The 20,485-nt window shown below is 45.0% G+C and overlaps 2 protein-coding genes across 3 annotated transcripts; one reads left to right on the forward strand and one right to left on the reverse strand.

The window, feature by feature from the left end:
* The first annotated feature begins 1,897 nt into the window (after positions 1 to 1,897).
* Positions 1,898 to 4,659, forward strand: LOC119289306 (histidine-containing phosphotransfer protein 2-like). The gene is made up of 6 exons (XM_037568667.1): positions 1,898 to 2,032; positions 2,118 to 2,254; positions 2,339 to 2,410; positions 3,366 to 3,437; positions 3,862 to 3,934; positions 4,328 to 4,659. The coding sequence occupies exons 1-6, from the start codon at positions 1,973 to 1,975 to the stop codon at positions 4,361 to 4,363; spliced, it is 450 nt and encodes a 149-aa protein (XP_037424564.1). The 5' UTR covers positions 1,898 to 1,972; the 3' UTR covers positions 4,364 to 4,659.
* Positions 4,660 to 17,061: 12,402 nt separating this feature from the next.
* LOC119289307 (histidine-containing phosphotransfer protein 2-like) lies at positions 17,062 to 19,919 on the reverse strand. 2 transcript variants are annotated; one of them, XM_037568668.1, is made up of 6 exons: positions 19,753 to 19,919; positions 19,507 to 19,643; positions 19,343 to 19,411; positions 18,243 to 18,314; positions 17,784 to 17,868; positions 17,062 to 17,406 (listed from the first exon to the last, which is right to left on the reverse strand). In XM_037568668.1, the coding sequence occupies exons 1-6, from the start codon at positions 19,810 to 19,812 to the stop codon at positions 17,371 to 17,373; spliced, it is 459 nt and encodes a 152-aa protein (XP_037424565.1). In that variant the 5' UTR covers positions 19,813 to 19,919; the 3' UTR covers positions 17,062 to 17,370. The 2 variants fall into 2 exon arrangements, with proteins under 2 accessions (XP_037424565.1, XP_037424566.1); XM_037568669.1 differs by having other exon boundaries at positions 17,796 to 17,868; positions 19,753 to 19,915.
* Between the last annotated feature and the right edge of the window lie 566 nt (positions 19,920 to 20,485).

Below are 20,485 nucleotides of genomic sequence, written 5' to 3' on the forward strand. Positions count from 1 at the left end.
GGCATAGCTCTTTTTAGAGCTATGCCGACGGCCTAACCGTCGGCGTATCGCCAGGCCACGGTCGCCCAGAAGCTGCCACGTGGAAGCGCCAAGCTCGCGTCACTGGGCTGTGGTGAAGCAAATTCTCACGTACATCCGTGGCACTTTGCACTACGGGTGTAGCTACAAGAGGGGGTCAGGCTCTCCCTTACTCGTCGGCTACCGCGACAGCAACCTCGCCGACAACGTTAACGACCGCAAAAGCACGTCTGGTGTTGTCTTCCTTGGTGGCAGCACTGTCACTTGGACCTCACAGAAGCAGAAGGTGGTGGAAACTTCATCATGCCAGGCAGAGTACGTGGCCGCATCGGCGGCGACATGCCAGGGGTGTGGCTCAGCTTCCTCTTGGCCGACCTGACGGGGCGTTCGCCGGAGAAATTTCAGCTCTTCGTCGACAACAAATCCTCGATCGCTCTGAGCAAGAATCCGGTGCATCACGATCAGAACAAGCACATTGACATCAAGTACCACTACATTCGTCAGTGCATAGACGAGGGCATGCTCGACGTCAATCATGTTGGTATTGACGGCCAGCTCGCGGACATCCTCACCAAGGCGTTGGGGAAGGTCAGGTTTGTGGAGATGCCGGAGAAGCTTAGTGTCATCGCCATCCAGTAGGCTTAAGGGGGTGAATTGTTAGCCTAAGCCTGCTGCACATAGTCAGTTCGTCAGTTAGTTTGAGGTTTAGAGAATAAGGCTGCACTGGCAGCCTACAGAGCTCGATTGGACGCTCATCCTGCTGCAGCCTTTTGTACCGGGCCAATCCCCTTGTCAGAGATGGCGGGCGGCGCACTCCGGGGCCCGGTGCTCCCTGTCCACGGCCTTCGGGCGCGGCTACATGCTGAAAGGATGGGATTTGTGGACGATATGACTATTTCGTGCTGTGTATGCATGAGACGAGGAGAGCAGGGGATGTTGTGCATGTGCGTGCGTGGGGTAGGTTAGGTAGACACATAGGTATAAATATTTGGTCAAGTTCCTGGGCGGGCCATGGCCCAGGTCAGCCCCTACAGAGCTCCGCCCCGGGTCATAGCCTTGATCGGATGCTCATACTGTTGCAGCTTTTTGAACCGGGCTAATCCCCTGGCCATTATATATCAACGAAAACACACATCTGATCTCTTTGCAATTGAGACATCCACCATGGTGCGAAAACTGAGCGGCACCACACTGTCATAACAGAATCTGCTAGCTACCTCACTAGGATTCACTCAGTGTAGATTCGGTGGCGGATTCAAGGTACAGATACAAGCTCAACCATGCTAAAAATCAAACAGCAAGAAAGGGAAAGGAGTTCTGAGCAGGAGGTGGAGAAGGAGCCTCTGCCGTGCCATTCCGTGGACCGTGATCCTTCGGGATGCCTGATCAAGCGATGGCTCTCGTGACTTTTTTTTTGTTGAGAAATCCTCCCGTCAACCACTGATGCAAGGCCGCTCATAGGATCAATCTTAAACCTAACAAAACGTGCCCACGCAGGCACGCACGAGAACCAGACACCAGTTCGCACACAAAAGTACGTAAAAACACGACCATCGGGACAGAACCATCCAAAGAAGAAGCCTACTCCATCTGCACATCGCTATGATCATCTGGATGCAGCTGGCTTCCTCAACCTGTAGCTCCATTCATGCACTGCACGCATGCCCGCTCGTTCATGCATGGCCAAGCAAGCAGAGGTAACGTAGCACTCGCCGCCAAAAGCTTCCGCGGAAGAGCCGATCTGGCTGCATCCGGCGTCGTCCACCTTGTAGCTAGCTAATGCTTCCCAGCCGTGCCTGTACTGTTAATGGTGGCACTCCCAGCCAAACGTCTCCCGCCGGCAGAGCCTCGTGCTTCCAGATATATAAGGGGCTCCATCGACCCCAAACCCCCTCCAACTCTACCTCAGACCACTCCGCCACCGGCACCACAGCTTCCATCGGATCCCTTCGCCATGTCGGCCGCCGCGCTCAGGGCTCTACTGAACTCCCATGTCACTTCAATGTTCAACACGGTGAGTCCATCCCCATCTAGATCCGGTGTGCTTGTGGGCTGACGGGCTGGCTGTGCCTTCTCGTGATGTGATGTGATTCATGTAGGGTACGGTGGACGAGTATTTCCAGTACCTGCAGTCGGTGGAAGAGGACGGCAGCTCAGCGCCGGGCTTGGTTGCCGAGGTCATCAACCTCTTCATCGGCGACGCCAACAGCATCCTCAACGGCATCGCTGGCCTGCTGTCCGCCCCCAACCCCTCCTCCCTCCATCTGCTTTCGTCATCTCATCTTGGGTACTGATTTCGTCCGCTCTGTTTTGCGATTAGCAGGAACCAGCCCGTGGTAGATTTCAACAAGGTGGACGACCTGGTGCATCAGCTCAAGGGGTGCAGCTGCAGGTGATGATGATAAGCCATTGTCTTTCTCCCACCCATTTATAACTACTGTATGTTTGTTCTCCGCCGCATCGATGTCGGTGTGATTTAGATGTGCTTGTCATGGGCATGCAGTTCATGCTGTTGCTTGCGTTTTGTGTAGTCGTAGGTAGAAGTGTCGAGTTTACTTGTGTTTCATGAAACGGATGTACCGGTATTCATGCCAACGGCAATATTATGGCTACCCTGTCGTGTTGTGAACGTTACTGGTATTAATTATTTTCTATATATGTGTAACGCTGATGTAGTTTCCTGGTTTGTCCAAGTTTATGTTCAGATGTGTTGGCGCGGTGAAGTTTGCGACTGTTGGATACATAAGTATAAGATCTGAGTTCTGTTTGTGTATTCGTCCCAGCGGCGATGCTATAGATCCGCAAGGAATACTTGTTGTCTTGCCGACATTTCTAGTGCTAACAAATCTATTATTTACTTAGTGGCAATATTCTAGGCTCGCAATAATAAATTGTCTTTCTGCAAACATTTGAATGATCGGCTATTCTACGTAATGACAATGGTTGTTTTTCTAGTTTGTCCACACTATTGCTGTTGTCTTTATTCTGATGAGCTGGCATCGGGTGTGTATGGCATTGGCATGTGGCTCGTGTAGCTCGCACTATCGTATAGCTGTAATTAGAAAAGCCGAATTTTGTCGTGTTTTTTGTAACTAAATCATTGATAGTCATGCAAATGTTATGGTTCGACAAGTGAAATTTTAACGTGTTGTAATTATCTCTGGTACTACATGTACAATTGCGTTCAAGGGTAGTGCTATTTATTTTTCTGGTTGATCAAACAATTTACTGTGTTGACAACCGTTAGAGAAAATGGCTCCTTGAGAACATTATTATGACAGCAGCAGCGTTTAGTAAGTTTGAGAAAATTCTAGTGTCCTTATCTTGCTCTTTTTGGCTTGTATCAGTGTTGGTGCTAAGAAAGTGAACCTCTGCTGTATGTACTTCCATCAGTTCATTGAGTCAAGAAGCAAAGAAGGGTCAGTATACTTGGTACCTTATTATATGTGTTTCAGTTTAATTATTCACTTAGTAGCTTACTATACATGTTGCACAATAATTATTCTCCACACTCTGTATTGTTTGCATTCCATATGTAAAGCTGTTGGCAAATTTCCTCTTTTACACCACTATACTATGTTCATACTAATCTAATATTCTTAAGGACCAGCGTTCACTTTATTTCCATCCACGTGATGGTAGAACTCTGTTCATTATCGGAATATGCCTCTTTGATTGTTCTATTGTAACTTTTCTAGACTTATGTTTATAGCATGACTAAGTCTGAGATGGCTTGAGATATTTTTTCCATGCCTAGGCTTACGATTTTCGAACCATGTCAATTCAGTTTGCTTAATTATTCTCTCGAGCATTTGACAATGTGGTATTTTTGCATTATTCTAGGTGCCTCATGGCGTTGTCTCTTCTTAGGAATGAGTTCTGCGATGTGTGCAACAAGTTCCAGACCATGATGCAGGTAGCCCCTTATGTACCTATGTTGGCTTTTGACTTCCAACTTCTGACTAGTGTCATGCTCTACAAATCGGTCATGTATTGTTTAAGATAAAAAGGGAAATGTGTTCTCATTCTTTTTGCTATTGATATTTATCTTATTATACTGTTTGGTTTCTTAAGTATCTGAAATGTTTGTGCCTTAATTTATGTCAACACATTTCTGTAGCTATATTGGGTAGTTTTAAGCCATATAATTTATTTGTTTCTCAACGTAAAATAAGCCTGGCGAACGACCGGAATAAGATACCGACCACCTTGTAACATGGCTGATTTGTGAATCCCTGTGACTTGACAAACATTATGCACAGTGCCTTAGGCATGTTGTAATCATTAATTTGTTCTTCTTTTGATGTAGCTGGAGCAGCAGATCGCAGCCTGTGGTCCTAAGTAGTAGCAATCGAAGCAAAAGGAGCATAGCCCCATGTGATCCCACCCATGATGGGGTGTATTTATCTCTGAAGGCGCAAACAATATTCAACATGTGTCTGGCTTTCAGGCGGTTATAAAATAACATGAGGAATCTTGTGTAGGAACTCGAGTCACACAAATCTTCAAAAAAATCGTTGTCATGTGTCTATGTCTCTTTCAAGTCTATATCAGGTTGTGCTTGTTGGGCTTCCCCGGCCCATGCAATTTGTGAACTCTTTACCTAGTTGGCTGGTTAATGGTGTCTTCATTTTGTCATACGATGTTGTCTCTCTCGTCTGTTTACTGTCTTTCAGGATGCCAGTGCCTCTGCTTGAGCAAGGGGAAATGTTTGTTGGTTCTCTAAAACTACACCTGAGTGAGTGCATGGCTTGAGATTAGAAGTCCTATGTTGGCTAGGACAATGTGAGTGTCGTTGGTTAGCCTCCACAACCATCAGAACCTCCAGAAAACCAGACTCGTTACAGTCCCCTGCCACGTGGCCATCACAGACGGTCTGTTGATGACGGACCAGGCGAAACTGGCAATTGCGCCTGCGCTGCCGGAGGGTGGCGGCTCCCCGGCACCGGCGTGCGCGCGTGATGTGCCTAGAGCACCGGAGCTAGTTGAGCCGATGTGGTGGCAGGCCTTGTTCTCCTTCATCGGGGGAACGGGAGATCGCTGCAGGGGAATCCTCAATCATCACCCTACGTCACGATGGATTACGGTGAGAGATGAAGAGGAGGACATTCTCGTGGGGCGGTACCTACGGGGAGACGAGCATGTGTTGGAAGGCGTACACATGGTGATTGACGTTTTTGAGATCTCTATTGGTTGTCCGATCACGCAGGGGCAGCAGCGTGATTCGGATCCGATCGATATTGTGGATCTTACTACGATGTCTCTGGCAAAGGAATTGAAGGAAGTGGTTTATCGGATGGCGGCGGTGGATACAAATCCCGAGCCCAATCTCTGGCGGATCGGGGGCCTTTTCTGGATTTTCACGGAGGGGTGCGAGGATGAAGACTTCGTGCGATTCCAAGGCCGTCGTGACGCTGCAGATCGTGTCACCGCTGTCCATGTGATTGTCGACGCTGAAGGTGTGTTGCAATGGTAACAAGGACAATGACAAGGTGACTTTGACCTCACCAGGGCGTACTTCAAAGGTCGTCGGCGTCGATGATCAAGCCTTGGAAAGGGCCGATTCCCAAGGTAAGTCTCCCACAAACTACGTTATCTTGTTTTATATTGCCGGATTCTTCGATGAAGGTTACTAGAAAAAATAAGAAGAAGGGTCGTGCGGCGATGCAGCCAGCAGCGTAGGTGGTCGTCGGGACTGAGGATATCCGAGTGGCAAAGGTGGCAATGTGTGACGGAGGCAGCAACCGCGGTCTTGGGCTCGAATGATAATGGGTATATGGTATGTAGCCCAGGCCGTTGGCCTAGTCGGTGCTATCCCAGCGACGTTGCACACAAACGCATTGGATCTTGTGCATTCTCATGCACGTCCGGCGTCTAGGGTTTGACATATTGCTCACCCTGGTTTTCCTTCGCTAAGGCAGGGGCGTGTCGCCAGGATCTCGTCGGCACCTGTGGTTGCGATGGTAGCAATGGCCAGCCATGGGAACGGGCAGCCGCCGCCGGCTAGAACCGACGGTTCGCAGCGGCGCGCGCCACCTGCTAGGGATAGGCGGGCGTTGGCCATGAGCGTCGCTACTCAAGGAGTTGGCCGAAGTCAGAACTTCGGCTTGGGGCAAGAGTTCTACGGTCCCTCGGATGGCGGCCGCAATCCTCCCCGTGGACAGTGGGGGCGATGGTTATAATGCCTATGGGAGGGTCAGCACCGCGGTCGTCCTCGGCTGACGGAGGGCGCGGGTACGCTTGGCAGAATGACTGCGAGGCTGGCCGAGGCTTCTATTGTCCTTCGTGCAACTTCGTGGAGGAGCCTTCCTGCCCCAATTACCGTCACCGCGGAGGTAGGGGGTGGCAGGCGGCCACCTTCGACTTATCCACCTCCACTACCGGCAAAAACCTCTGAGGCCACGACTTCGATGGATCCAAAGGCTTGTTCGGGGGCGGCTGCTCCGGTACCCCACCGGCATTGTCAGGTGCTGTCATCGACACTATGCGGACTCTCGCCACAGTGAAATTTATTGTTACCAAGCCAGATGCGGTGAAGGTTCGGGACTCCACCAATGACAAAGCATCTGACAAGTTTGAGGGCGAAAGTGCTATGAAGTGGGCACGAAAGAAATGTAAATTGAATTATACCGTCGCGGAGAGCCGATACATTTTGTGGCCGGATGCATGATAGATCTATGTGATTTATGCCTTAGACCAAAGCATGGTACATGGGAGTGTCCCCTTCTTCTGGGAACAAAGCCGGTGGTCACCATCTATGGGGTTTCTTGCCCCGAACTTATGTTTTTTGAGTCACTAGGCATCACTTTGCTTGCACCTACGGCGGAGAGTTCAATTACGGGTGTGATCAAAGTGATGCATGGATGGATGATAGAGGCGCAAGTTGTGCAGCAGCTTCGAGAGCTAGCCCCGAGCAATTTCCAGTGGGCTCTTGTCAAACTTGAGGATCAGGTCTATAAGATTGATTTCCCATAGAGAGAGGATTTAAATCCACTGCTTAAGTTCAATTTGTGCAGGGTGCCTAGCAGCAATTGTATTCTAGGATTTGATGCTTGGAAGCAGAAGGAGCCACAGGGATCACCTCTTTCCCAGATCTGGGTTCATTTTTCGGGGGCACCACTAAAGCCTCTGAATGTTTTTTGGTAACTAGGAGTCTTGGGTAAATCATTGGCAAGACTGGTCGAGTTGACATGCCTTTCACTCGCGCACACGGTATAGCTCGGATGCTTGTCAGTGTGGTGGACATTGAGCCGGTCTCGGATGTGGTGAGATGGACACATGCAGGTGTGATGTATGACCTGGACATTGAGATTGAGGACACTCCATTGTTTGAGGGGCTGGACATGAATATTGAGATGATGATGGCACTGGGAACATGGATAAGGGTGCACAGCATAGTATGCGCGGCGACGCTAACAGGACTGAGGGACAGTCTGCTCAGGCAGTTGACTCTACAAAGGAAGTGGCACCAACGTCGACGCCGATAATACGCTGAGGTTTGGATGGTTTGGTGCATCTTTGGTTCCCACTTTCCTTTGATGAGATAGAGTCAAGATTGATGATCATAAGGAGCGCGACTTGCCGCCGTTGTCGACGGCAATCTATTCGGGGCCGCTGCTGACTGGGTCCGCTTTGGCAGCGACGGACACGGCCTTGAGACAGGATGTCTCCGTGCAGCCCACAATGTCGTCTCCGCAACGGGCGAATCTTCATCCGTGGACGAGGCGGAGGGGAGTCGTGGGCAAGAGGCCCTATACCTTCCCCCTTCACCACTGATTTTTTCTATGCCTCCAGAGGCGCTTTCTTCATCGACACATGCAGTGGAGATCTCGACCGCTGCCCCTAAGGAGAGGTCGAACACGCCGGTGGGGGAGACCCGCTGCTCGCCCGGTCCCCTTCTCCCACGGTGACGATTGAGAGTCCAGTCGGGTGCACAGCAGGAGTCAGTGCCCAGGCTGAGAGGACGATGCAGTATGTGATTGATTTTGGAGGGATTATGGACCTGACATCTAGTGATAGACGCGTTAGTCACCGGATCCAGGCCCAACGTGATGCTGACGATCTGTAGATGGGGCGTGCTATATGGCAGCCAAGCTTCATGATATCTAAGAAACTACAGGTATGTACGTTAATACGAGTTGTTCCATCCTTCATTTTTTTTTCAGAACACGATATAATTGATAATGCGGAAACTTAGGGATCTCTCTCAGTTCTAACGGGAAGGAAAATGCAAAATCAGTTAATGAGTTGTCGGACTTAGAAGCTGAGAGAGCCTTAGAATTGATTCGTAACATTGCGGCTATGTGGCCTATGAATGATTCTGAGATTAATAACTCAAGGATTACTGCACTAGAGAGCTTATCCAGGGACCTCGTACCCACTTCGTGGGTAGAGGCTGAGGTGGATGAAAAGGAGCAAGAGGGGTATATGGCACTACACAAACTACTCCCGGTCATATGGACATGGAGGGGGTGTAAGATAAACCAAAATGTTCCTGGAAGAGGAAGGTATATCCTGCATCGGCAATTTGTAGAAGTGCGTCAGTCAAATTAAAGAAAAAAATTCCATGATGACAAATGAAATGGATCTTTTGGAATAGCAGAGGTCTAGCGAAGTTGGCTAAAAGAAGGTTCCTCATGGAAGTGTCACTTGAACACAAACTAGATCTTGTTGCCTTACTAGAAACGGGTAGGCATAACTTCACTTCGCAATTTCTCGGCACCTTATTAGGTGGTATAGACTTTGACTGGCACTGCCTACCCCCAAGGGGATGATCTGGAGGGATTTTACTTGGGGTTAAGTGTGAAACTTTAGAGATGATGAATGTCATTCAAGGTGATTATTCCATTAAGTTCAGGGTTAGGTCAAAAATTGATGGGTTCAGATAGGCATTGGTGGTTGTTGATGTGTCTCCAACATATCTATATTTTTTTATTGTTCCATGTTATTATATTATCAATCTTGGATGTTTTATATGCTATTATATGCAGTTTTATATCATTCTTTGGACAAACCTATTAACCTAGTGCCCAGTGCTAGTTCCTATTTTTTGCTTGTTTTGGCTTTTCAGAAAAGCGATAACAAACGAAGTCCAACATGAAAAAAAATTGGATTAATTTTTATTAGACCAGAAGGGACCCTAGAAGGTTCGGGAGAAGACCAGCGGAGCTACGAGGGAGAGATAAGCTTGTAGGGCACGCCCCTTGAGCTTGTTGGCCCCCCCGTAGCACCTCTTGACCTAATCCCGCCGCTAGAAATTCATAAATATTCCCAAATGAATAGAGAGCCACCTGAAACTCCTTTTTCGTTGCTGCAAGCATTTGTTCTTCTGCGATCTCATCTGGAGGCCTTTTCTGGCACTCTGTCGAAGGAGGAAGAGATCACAAAGGGCTTCTAGATCATTCGTGCTGCCCTCCGATTATGCGTGAGTAGTTTACCAGAGACCTATAGGTCCATAGCTAGTATCTATATGGCTTCTTCTCTCTCTTTGATCTTTAATACCATGTTCTCCTTGATGTTCTTGCAGTTCAATTTGATGTAATTTTCTTTTGCGGTGTCTTTGTTGGGATCCGATGAATTGTGGGTTTATGATCTGAATATTCATGAGAAGTAATTGAGTCTTTTCTGAACTTTATTATGCATAATTTTTATAACTTTTTATTTCTCTCCGATCTATCTGTTTGGTTTGGCCAACTAGATTGATTTATCTTCAGTGGAAGAGTTCTTTGTGATGGGTTCAATCTTGCGGTGCTGTATCGCAGTGAAAGAAAGGGACATGACATGTATTTGTATCATTGCCATTAAGGATAAAAAGATTGTGTTTATTCATATTGATTGAATTTACTTTTTCTACATCGTTTCATCTTGCTTATGGTGTTACTCTGTTTTTGTTACCTTAACACCTTAGACGCATGTTGGATAGCGGTCGATGGATGGAGTAATATTAGTAGATGCAGGCAAGAGTCGATCTACTTGTCTCGGACATGATGCCTATATACATGATCATTGCCTTGAATATCATCATAACTATGCGATTTTCTATCAATTGCACAATAGTAATTTGTTCACCCACCGTATGTTATGTGTTCGAGAGAGAAGCCTCTAGTGAAAACAATGGACTCCAGGTATACTTTAATCATATATAAAGAACATAAATTCCTTTGCTACAATTTTATTTCTTTTATTTTGCTTTGCAATTTATCTATCTACCACTACAAGATTTGATCCTTGCAAGTAATGAGTTCAAGTGGATTAATAACGAGTGCAAGTATTTGCTTTTGTGTGTGCTGGTGCTATTCACGAGGCTTTGCGTGATTCTCCTATTGATTCGATAAACCTTGGTTCCCACTGAGGGAAATACTTATCTCTATTGTACTGCATCTCCCCTCCTCTTCGGGGAAAATCCAAACGCAGCTCACAAGTAGCAGGAAGAATTCTTGTTGCCGTTGCGGGTAGACATCATCAAAACCTATCAAGTACCTTTAGACAAATTATCATTTACTTCCTTTACTTTTTATTTGCCTTTTCCTCTCGTTTTCATCTGCCCACTTCTCATAAAAATTACAAAAACATAAAAATATGTTTGCTTGCTTGTTAGTTTGCTTTGTCGCTATTTCTCAATAAAATACCAAGTTGTGTGATTTTTCTAATACTAATAATAATGATTTTATTATTACTCCAATTGTTCCTACCTCCACTAGTGGGAGTCATATGATATTAATGTTGCTTTGCTAAATTTTGTTATGAAAGAACAACTTTCTGGAAGTCCTAATGATGATGATGCATCCCATCTTAATACTTTCGTTGAATTATGTGATATGCACAAGAAAAGAGATATGGATAATGATACTGTTAAGTTGAAATTATCTCTGTTCTCACTATGAGATCGTGCTAAAACTTCGTTTTCATCCTTGCCTCGAAATAGTATTGATTATTGGCATAAGTGGAAGGATGCTATTATTTCCAACTATTTTCCACCCGCTATGATTATTTCTCTTAGAAATCAAAGTATGAATTTTAAGTGACTTAAGCATGAACATATTGCACAGTCATGGGAGAGAATAAAATTAATGATTAGGACTTGTCCCACTCATGGTTTAAGCTTATGGGTGATTATACAAAATTTCTATGCGGGGCTAAACTTTATTTCTAGAAATCTTCTAGACTCTGCTGTAGTTCGCACTTTTATGAAAAATACATTGGGAGAAGCTACAAAACTCCTTGATGACATTATGAAAAATTATACGCCTCGCCCCCTATTTGAGGAAAATCCCAACGCAGCTCACAAGTAACAGTTGTTTATGGAGCGGCTCAACCTGTGTTTAAACCTGATTTCCCAGCTGACCTTGTAAGGGTCTGTGGGGACGAAATGTTACTGAGCCTAGTAGGAGAGAATTTTAATATAATTAGGAGAAGAGAAGAAAAGAACAATGACAACTTCGATGCAAGATGTTCATTTATGTTTAATACGATTATCGAGAGTCTTAATCTGAGAGAGATTGACCTTACTGGTAGATAGTTGATGTGGGTGAACTCGCTTCCTAATCCAACATATAAGAACTTCGCCCGAGTTCTTACGAATGTCGAATGGGAACAAAAGTTCCCACTTGTAGCGGTGCAGGCGTTACAAAGGGCAATCCCTGAGTAAGGTAGTCAGAATCCCGACTCGACTCCTAGAATCCTACGACTTCACGATCCTACAGAACCATGTCGATCGAAGTCCCACTATGAATCCGGATCAGGTAGAATCCATGTTGACTCGCGATCCAAATCATAGAATCATGTACAAAACTGTAGAATCCTGACTATGCGATGGACTATGTCCGATTCTACTAATTTATCTAAGTCATTTGTTTAGTTGTACCACAACAGTATGCCATCATCCAAACCATTTTCACATGCCTCATGGCCCTTTATTCCCCTCCCAAGCCCAAATGCTCAGCCGCCGACACCTTTGAGCTGGCTCTCAAAACCTAGATCAATATTGAGGATCAGACTTGTCAACAAATGGAATTGGTGTGGGAAGGAGGATGCGTCAAGATTGATCGGAGAAGGAGAGCAAGACCCTTCAAGGTTCGGCACTATAGGGCGGATATACAAGTGATCGGCTATTCACGTATTCTAAAAAACCCGTAAGTAAATATCGTGCGTCGAAGATTTCAATGTTCTATATATTTGCCTCATATATGTTCCATACATCCAAGCTAATAGTAGGTTAGCCATAAAAAGAAGTGGAATGGAACTAGCATTGATGTGTACGTCTTTGGTCTATATTTAGTGTGAAAACTCTATAGAACCCATATAAATTTCTTCCATGGATACAAAATATCTTATTTGAGTAAATCTAGTAAAATCCTTGATTCCACGACTCGATACTACGTTTTGATTCTGTCTAAGAAAAATCAATCCGACTCTGAATCCCGACTCTGACTACCTTGTCTCTGACCATACCATTGTTGGTCGATTCAGGTGAAGCGACCCACATGGGCAATAAGAACGCCTTCTCTTTCGAACTAAGTTGGTTTGAGAGGTAGGGTTTATTAGATCTCATTGCAAGAAAATGGTGCAAGGATACTGGTGGGCAGTCGAGCGTCGAAAGATGGCAGAATAAGATTAGACACTTGCGACAATTCTTGAGGGTTGGGCCAGAAATGAGAGAGGGATCTACAAGTGAGAAAAGATAGTATTATTCAACTTATTGGTGTGTTAGATCTAAAACAAAATCTAACCTGCTTCACGTGACCGAGCAGGCCGCTAAAAATGAGGACGAACAGAAATTACATGCTCTTTTTAGAGAAGAAGAAATGAAACGGGCTTTGAGAGCTAAAGTGCTAAAAGTCATCCAAGTGAATGGCAATACTCAGTTTTTCCACATGATTGCAACTGGGAAACATAGAAAGAATAAAATCATCCAGCTCAAGCAGAATGAAGTATGGTAATTTTGCATGAGAATCTAAAGTTGTACATATCAAACTATTATTAAAAAAAACTCTTTGAACCTACCGAGCACAACTTTGTGTTGCTCGACGAGCTCGCAGTTGGGGATATACATCAGCTTAGGACGGATGAAAATGAGATTTTATCTGCGTGGTTCACCAAGAAAGAGGTGTTTCAGGCAGTAACACAAATGAAGAAGAATAAGGCACCCGGACCAGATGGGTTCTTGGTATAATTATACAAGAACTGCTGGCACATTATAAAGGGTGACCGCATGCCGATGTTCCATGATTTCTTCAACGGTCATCTGCAACTTTTCCACCTTAACTTTGGAGCAATGACGTTGTTCCCAAAGAAGGAGGAGATTGTGCGCATTGAGCAGGCCGATTTCTCTTTTGAATGTGAGTTTCAAAATCTTTACTGAAGTCAGCACAAATAGGCTGACATGGATTGCTCATTTGGTGTTACAACCAAGTCATACTACTTTTATGACCGGGAAACACATCTTCGAGGGGGTTGTGGTCTTGCACGAAACTCTTCACGAAATCCATTCGAAGAGGATAATCTTCAAGGTGGATTTCGAGAAAGCATATGATAAGGTTAAATGGCCCTTCCTCCAATAGGCTATGCACACGAAGGGGTTCGACGAAACCTGGAGGAGACAGGTGGACTCCTTCATTCAAATAGGTAGCGTGGGGATTAAGGTGAATGATGACACAAGTCATTATTTTCAGATCTACAAGGGCTTAAGACAAGGGGATACGATGTCTCATGTTCTGTTCAATATAGTGGCAGACATGTTGGCAGTTCTTATCGGTAGGGCCAATGACAAGCATCAAGTTGGTGGTCTCGTCCCTCATCTAGTTGATGGGTGGGTATCCATTCTACAATACGCTGATGACACTATTATATTTATGGAACATGAGCTCACAGAGGCTAGAAATATGAAAGTAGTTATTTTCCTCTTTGAACAATTGTTATGGTTAAAAATTAATTTTCACAAGAGTGAATTGTTTTTCTTTAGAAGAGCCAAAGACGAACAAGACCCATATAGAAAATTGTTCAGCTATGAAATGGGTTCCTTGCCATTTAGTTACCTAGGAATTCCAATTCACCATCCTAGACTATCTAATAAAGAATGGAAATGCATTGATGATCAATTTTGAGAAGAAGCTAAGCTGCTGGAAGGGCAAGCTTATGTCTGATGGAGGTTGGCTCATGTTAATAAATTCAGTATTAACAAGTACGCCAATGTTCCTGTTATCTTTCTTTGAAGTACCTATAGGGGTATGAAAAAGGTTACATTTTTATCGATCTTGTTTTTCTGGCAACGTGATGAAGTTAAGACAAAATACAGACTGACCAGGTGGTATATTATTTGTAGACCCAAAGAGAGGTTTAGGAATTGAGAAATTGGATATTAAGAACAAATGACTACTCACTACTAGGGAAAAGCCTATACACAGAATTTTACCAGCAGCGCGCTTTAAAATAAGGCGTTGCTGCTACATAGCAGTAGCGCGCGCACACAAAACTCGCTACTGAAATAAATGTAGCAGTAGCAGTAGCTACTGAAATAATTGCCACGACTCCGGCGCGAGGCTAGTTCTAGCAGCAGCGCGTTAATACGAAGACCTCTACTGCTACGGACCATAGGAGTAGCACATTTCCGCAATAACCGCTACTACTAAGTTTACTACAAAATTTTAGTCCCATCTCGCTCCGTGAAGAGAGTTTCTACCACCTTAAATATGTTACTTCTCAAACTTTCACAAGCTCTTGGTCTTCATTGAACTCTATGTGTAGAATTTGTGGCTGCAATATGAGTCTTCACCGGTTCCTAAACCGGTGAGGACTCAGATTGAAAGTCAGATTGTACACAAAAAGATCATTGATGATCAATGTATTTTTGATGTCTATTTTTATATACTGACACATAGCAGTAGCGCATTCTTTGTGAAAGGCGCTACTGCTAGGCCGTTTAGCAGTAGCGCATTTCTCTATGGCGTGCTACTACTAAGCCATTCCATCTCCCACCCCTCACTCTCCTCTATCCGATCTACTCACACTCACTCGATCTCCCCCTCAACCACCCCCCCCGCGTCGGTCCTCCCCCTTCGCCCCTCCTCCCTCTGCACCGCCGTCACCTCCTCCTCCTCGCTAGACTCGGTACCGGCCTCCTCCTCCGTCCTCTCTCCACTCGCCGCTCGCCGGCCCCTCCTCGGTCCGCCTTCCTCCTCCCTAGTAGTGACTTAGCAAATGGTTATATAGGTTATCAGTTGAGAATGATGGTATGTGGACACAGACTCTGTGTAATAAGTAGCTACAGACTAAGTCTTTAGCCAGGGTTGTTGTATGACCTAATGACTCGCTGTTTTGGAAGGTGCTAATGAGGATGAAGGATACCTTCGCAGAGCGAAATTTGTTATTGGAGATGGTAGAACAACCAGATTCTGGGAGGATACATGCTTAGGGGAGATGCCTCTAGCATTGCAATACCCCACATTATATAATATTGTACAACGTAAGGAGGCTTACATTGCTACAGTATTACAATCTTCTCCTTTAAACATCCAGCTCAGGAGGTCCCTAGTGGGGAAATGAGTTCGTGGCTACATTCGTGCAAAGGTTGATGGATGTTCAACTTTCCGATCAGACAGACGAGTTTCACAGGAAGTTAACTAGGAATGGTGCTTTTATGATGAAATCACCTGGACTTAATTGATTCTAGCCCAATCACGAGATCTGTTCATATTTGGAAAATTACAATTCCTTTGAGAATTAAGATCTTCATGTGGTTTGTCCACAAGGAAGTGACTCTAACCAAAGATAATCTGGTAAAGCATAGGTGGGTGTGTAGATATTGATGTTGTTTTTGTGACCAGGATGAAACAATACAACACCACTTTATCGACTGCCTCTTGCCAACCTTCTTTGGCGCATGATTCATATAGCCTTTAAAATTAACCCTCCAATTAGCATTGACATGTTGTTTGGGACATGGCTAACTAGAGTGGAGCCAATTACTGCGGGACGTATTCGGATAGGAATATGCGCATTACTTTGGGCTATATGGAACTGCAGAAATGATATGATCTCTAATAAAAAAATATAATTTTTTTGCAGATTTTACAGAGCTACTAGTTGGATCCGTATGTGGTTGTTACTCACTCATATGGATTACAGGGAGCTTTTGGTTACTGGGTGCAACCGGTGGGAGATAGTAGCACGGGATATTTACAACCGGTTTGGATGGCGGTCCAATAATAGGATAGGTGTTTATCATCTTGTCCTGTTTTTCGCTATTTGTGGCCTTCTTCTATTTTAATTTATTTTACGCTCCTTCCATGAGATGTACTGAATTGCCGACTTTGTTTTGTTTTGGCACTGTTTAATAAAATAGCTGCATCCATTGTTCTGGTGCAGAGGCCGTGGGATGTCTTCCTTCTCAAAAAAAATCACCGAACAATGCACCAACTCTGTGGGGGGAGGGGAGGACGAGATATTTCTGGGAGGGGGAGAGAAGGGTGAAGGGTGTGTCAAATGTTGTCATGGTAGAAGATCGAGGGGGTCAAGAATTTGGTGATCTAGGCGCGGAAGCCATAGAGGGCACGAACACTGGTGCTCTCTACTTGATCGCGTAGATGGCATATTGGTATTAACGGTTTTGTCGCCGGCATGCTAAGTGTAGGTGACCGAGTCCCTGGCGGACAACACTGCCGAGAAACGCCTTGAAGGCACCCAGAGACTCCGGTGCTTCACGCCACCCCGCCGCTCCAGCCAATAGATCACTTGACTCGTGGCCCTCTTCATGTTCTACCAGACACCATTTCACACATCGTCCTTCATCCTTACCTCCTCCTCCTAGTAGTATCTTGTTCGCCCCCAGAGCTAGTTTATTCTCTAGCGATGGTTTTCTGGAGGTTCTAGAGGTGGTGGAGGTCAGCAAGCGACACTCACAATGTACCAACCAACAAAATAATCTAAAGATCAAGCCATGCACTCACTTTAGTGTAGTATTTGATAACCAACAGAACTTTCCCCTTGTTCAAGGAGAGACGTCGGCATTCCAAAAGATGGTAAAGAGATGGGAGAGCCTACAACATATAACAAAACCAATCCACCAGTGAAAAACCAACCAGGTAGAGAGTTTAAATATTGTATGGAGCGGCAGCCCAGCGGACACAACCAGGTAAGTTGACAGAGACATTGACACATAACAACATGTTTTGTTTGACAACCAGGTAATTTAAAGATTGCCCACCTCTTCATGTTCCTACGCAAGATTCCTCGCATTATTTCATAATCACCCTCCAAAGCCAGACACCTATTGAACATTGTCTACATTGGAGAGAAACATACACCCCATCATGGGAGGGGTCACTTGTAGCTATGCTCTTTTTCCTTCCATAGCTACTACTTAGGACCATATGTTGCGATCTGCTCCTCCAGCTTCATCAAAAGAAGAACAGATTAATTATTACGGCATGTCTAAGGTGCATATTGGTGGCCAAGTCACAAGATTTCACAAATCACCCATGTTACAAGGTGGTTGATACCATATTCCAGTAATTGGCTAAGTTTAATTTACGCTGAGAAACAAAGAAATCATACTGCTTCGAACTACCTCATATAGCCACTGAATCGTGATGACAAAAATTAAGACAGAAACATTTTAGATACCTCAGAAATCAAACAGTATATCTAGATAAATATCAACATCAACAAGAATCAGATCAAGTTCTTTCTTTTTTATCTTAAAGGATCCATGTCCAATCTTTAGAATATGATACTAGTAAGAAGTTGGAAGTCAAAGCAAACATACGCACATAAGGGGCTACCTGCATCATAGCCTCGAACTTGCTTCGCACATCACAGAACTCACTCCAAGCAAGAGCCAACGCCATGAGGCACCTGGAATAATGCATCATACCACACAGTCAAATTCTGGACAGAGTAATCACGTGAACTGAACTAACAGTGGTTCGGAAATCATAACCCTCTGCTTGGAAAAAAAAACTCTAGTCATCTCAGATTTAGTCATGCTATAAACGTAAGTCTATAACTAACAAGTTACAGTAGAATAATCAAAGAGGCATATTTAGATAGTGAACCGAGTAATACAATCACATGGTTGCAAATGAAGTGAACGAGCAGGTTAGTGCTATGAGTTAAATATAATGCCATCAAAAAAGGAAATCAGTCTTTAGGTTTACAATAATGTAAACAATACAGAGTGTGGATAATAATGATTCTGCAACATATATAATAAGGTACTAAGTACTGACCTTTCTTTGCTTCTTGGCTCATTGAACCGGCGGAATTGCATGCAGGATAGGTTCACTTTCTTAGCACCAACACTGATACGTACAAAGAAGAGGGAGATCAGGACACCAGGAAATTTTCAAGCTTATTAAATGCTATTGTGCCATGTTGATCCGCATAACCATACTAGCGATAATAATCACGGTTATCGACACAATATATTGTTTGATAAACCTAAAAAACAAATAGCATTAGCTAAATGTGCTAGTAGATCAGTAGTACTGGAGATTTCTACAATACGGCAAAGTTTCACTTGCCGAGCCATCACGTTGGCACGAATATCGACAATTCCATTATACAGAACTCAAGTAAATTGGGCTCTTCTAATTATTGATATATGACAGCGCGATCAACACGAGCCACATGCCCATGACGTACACACCCCGTGCCAACACATCGAAAAAGAAACAACGTCGATACAGTACTCGGTTTTTCTAGTAGCGACTGGACAAACCAGAAAAATGACGATTGGTGTTACGTAGAATATAGCAAATCATTGATACAGAAACGTTTGCAGAATCCCAAATTTTTATTGCCGGCCTAGAATATTCCATTAGGTAAATAATAGATTCATTACTACTAGAAATGTCCGCAAGACGACAAATTGTTCCTTTCAGAGCTATAACATTGCCATGGCAGGAATAATTATATTCGCGTGTAACGACACAACTAAACTCAGCTGTTATACTTGAGTGTATACGACAACCACAAACGATGCCGCGCCGACACACCTGAGGAGAATCCTGAAGAAACCAGAAAAACTACCATTGGCGTTCCGCATAATAAATAGCAAATGATTAATACCAAGAATCTTTACAACGCGACAAAGTATTTCTCGATCGGCAAGCCATAACTTTTCCGTTGGCATGAATACTGGTACATCAGTTAAAGGAAGCACAGCTAAATTCGGCAATTCTACTTATCGCTACACAACAATGTAGACACCACGAACGGCATGCCCATGACAAACATGTCTGAATCACACGATATGGATGCAACACAGAAACAATCATATATACAGTTAAAACTGAGCAGGGAAAGAAAGGGTTTATCATCATTATACCTGTAGCTGGACCCCTTGAGCTGACGCACGAGGACGTCCACCATGTCGTAGTCCACCACGGGTTGGCTCCTGTGAATCGCAAAGCAGAGAAGACAAGATGGATGAGTAGCCGAGCCAGCTGAGATAACAGAAGTGGAGGAAGAGAGGAGGGATTGGGGGCGGACAGCAGGCCAGCAATGTCGTTGAGGATCCTCTTGGTGTCCTTGATGAAGAGGTTGATCATGTCGGCAGCGTAGCCCCGGGCTGCGGTGCCATCCTCCTCCATGGACTGCAGTTGGTGGAAATTCTCGTCCAGCATGCCCTAGATGAATCACATCACATGACGAGAAGGCAAAGATAGACTAGTCAGCCAGCCACCGGAACAACCACACGGCCGAGGTGTACATGGTACGACGAGGGGATGGACTCACTGTGGCGAACATGGATGTGACGAGGTTGTTCAGCCGTTCTCTGAGCGCGGCAGCTGCCATTGTCGAGGAGGTGCTGGAGTGGATCTGGTGGCGGAGCGCACCTGCTGAAGGGATCCGAAGATGTAGTGGTAATGAAGGAGTAGCCAGGGGAAGGAAACCTTTATGTGGCCGGACGCACGAGACTCTCCCGCAGAAGCGTTTGGCGGCGAGTGCTACGTTACCTCTACTTGCTTGGCCATTAACGATCGAGCTTGGAGCCTTGGAGACGGCATGCATGCGTGCAGTGCATGAATGCAGCTACAGGTTGAGGACGACAGCTGCAGCCAGATGGTGTGGAGATGGAGTGTAGGGCGTGTTCTTTGGATGGTTCCGTCGTTCGTCCGCGATACTCTTGTTCTACTTTTGTGTGTGTGAACTGTCTGGTTGTCGTGCGTGGCCCCTGCGTGGTTTTTCTTTTCTTTTAAGCACAAAAATGCTTTGTGCGTGGGTTTTGTTGGGTTTAAGATTATGTCATGAACCTTGCCGAACTTGGGCTATGGGTGACGGGCTTGGCCTGGCTCACAATGCCGCACTATAAGAGCATCTCTAGCAGAACAGATGCCGCAAAGTCTGTTAAATTTTCTATCCGCAAAATCGTTTTACATTTCGCCCTAAGACAATTTTGCGGGCAGTTCATCCCCGGCGCAGAATCGATACCGTAAATAGTACCTTAAATTTTAAAACTTAAACTTAA

Source organism: Triticum dicoccoides, chromosome 4A (assembly GCF_002162155.2).
Source record: "Triticum dicoccoides isolate Atlit2015 ecotype Zavitan chromosome 4A, WEW_v2.0, whole genome shotgun sequence".
Taxonomy (NCBI): domain Eukaryota; kingdom Viridiplantae; phylum Streptophyta; class Magnoliopsida; order Poales; family Poaceae; genus Triticum; species Triticum dicoccoides.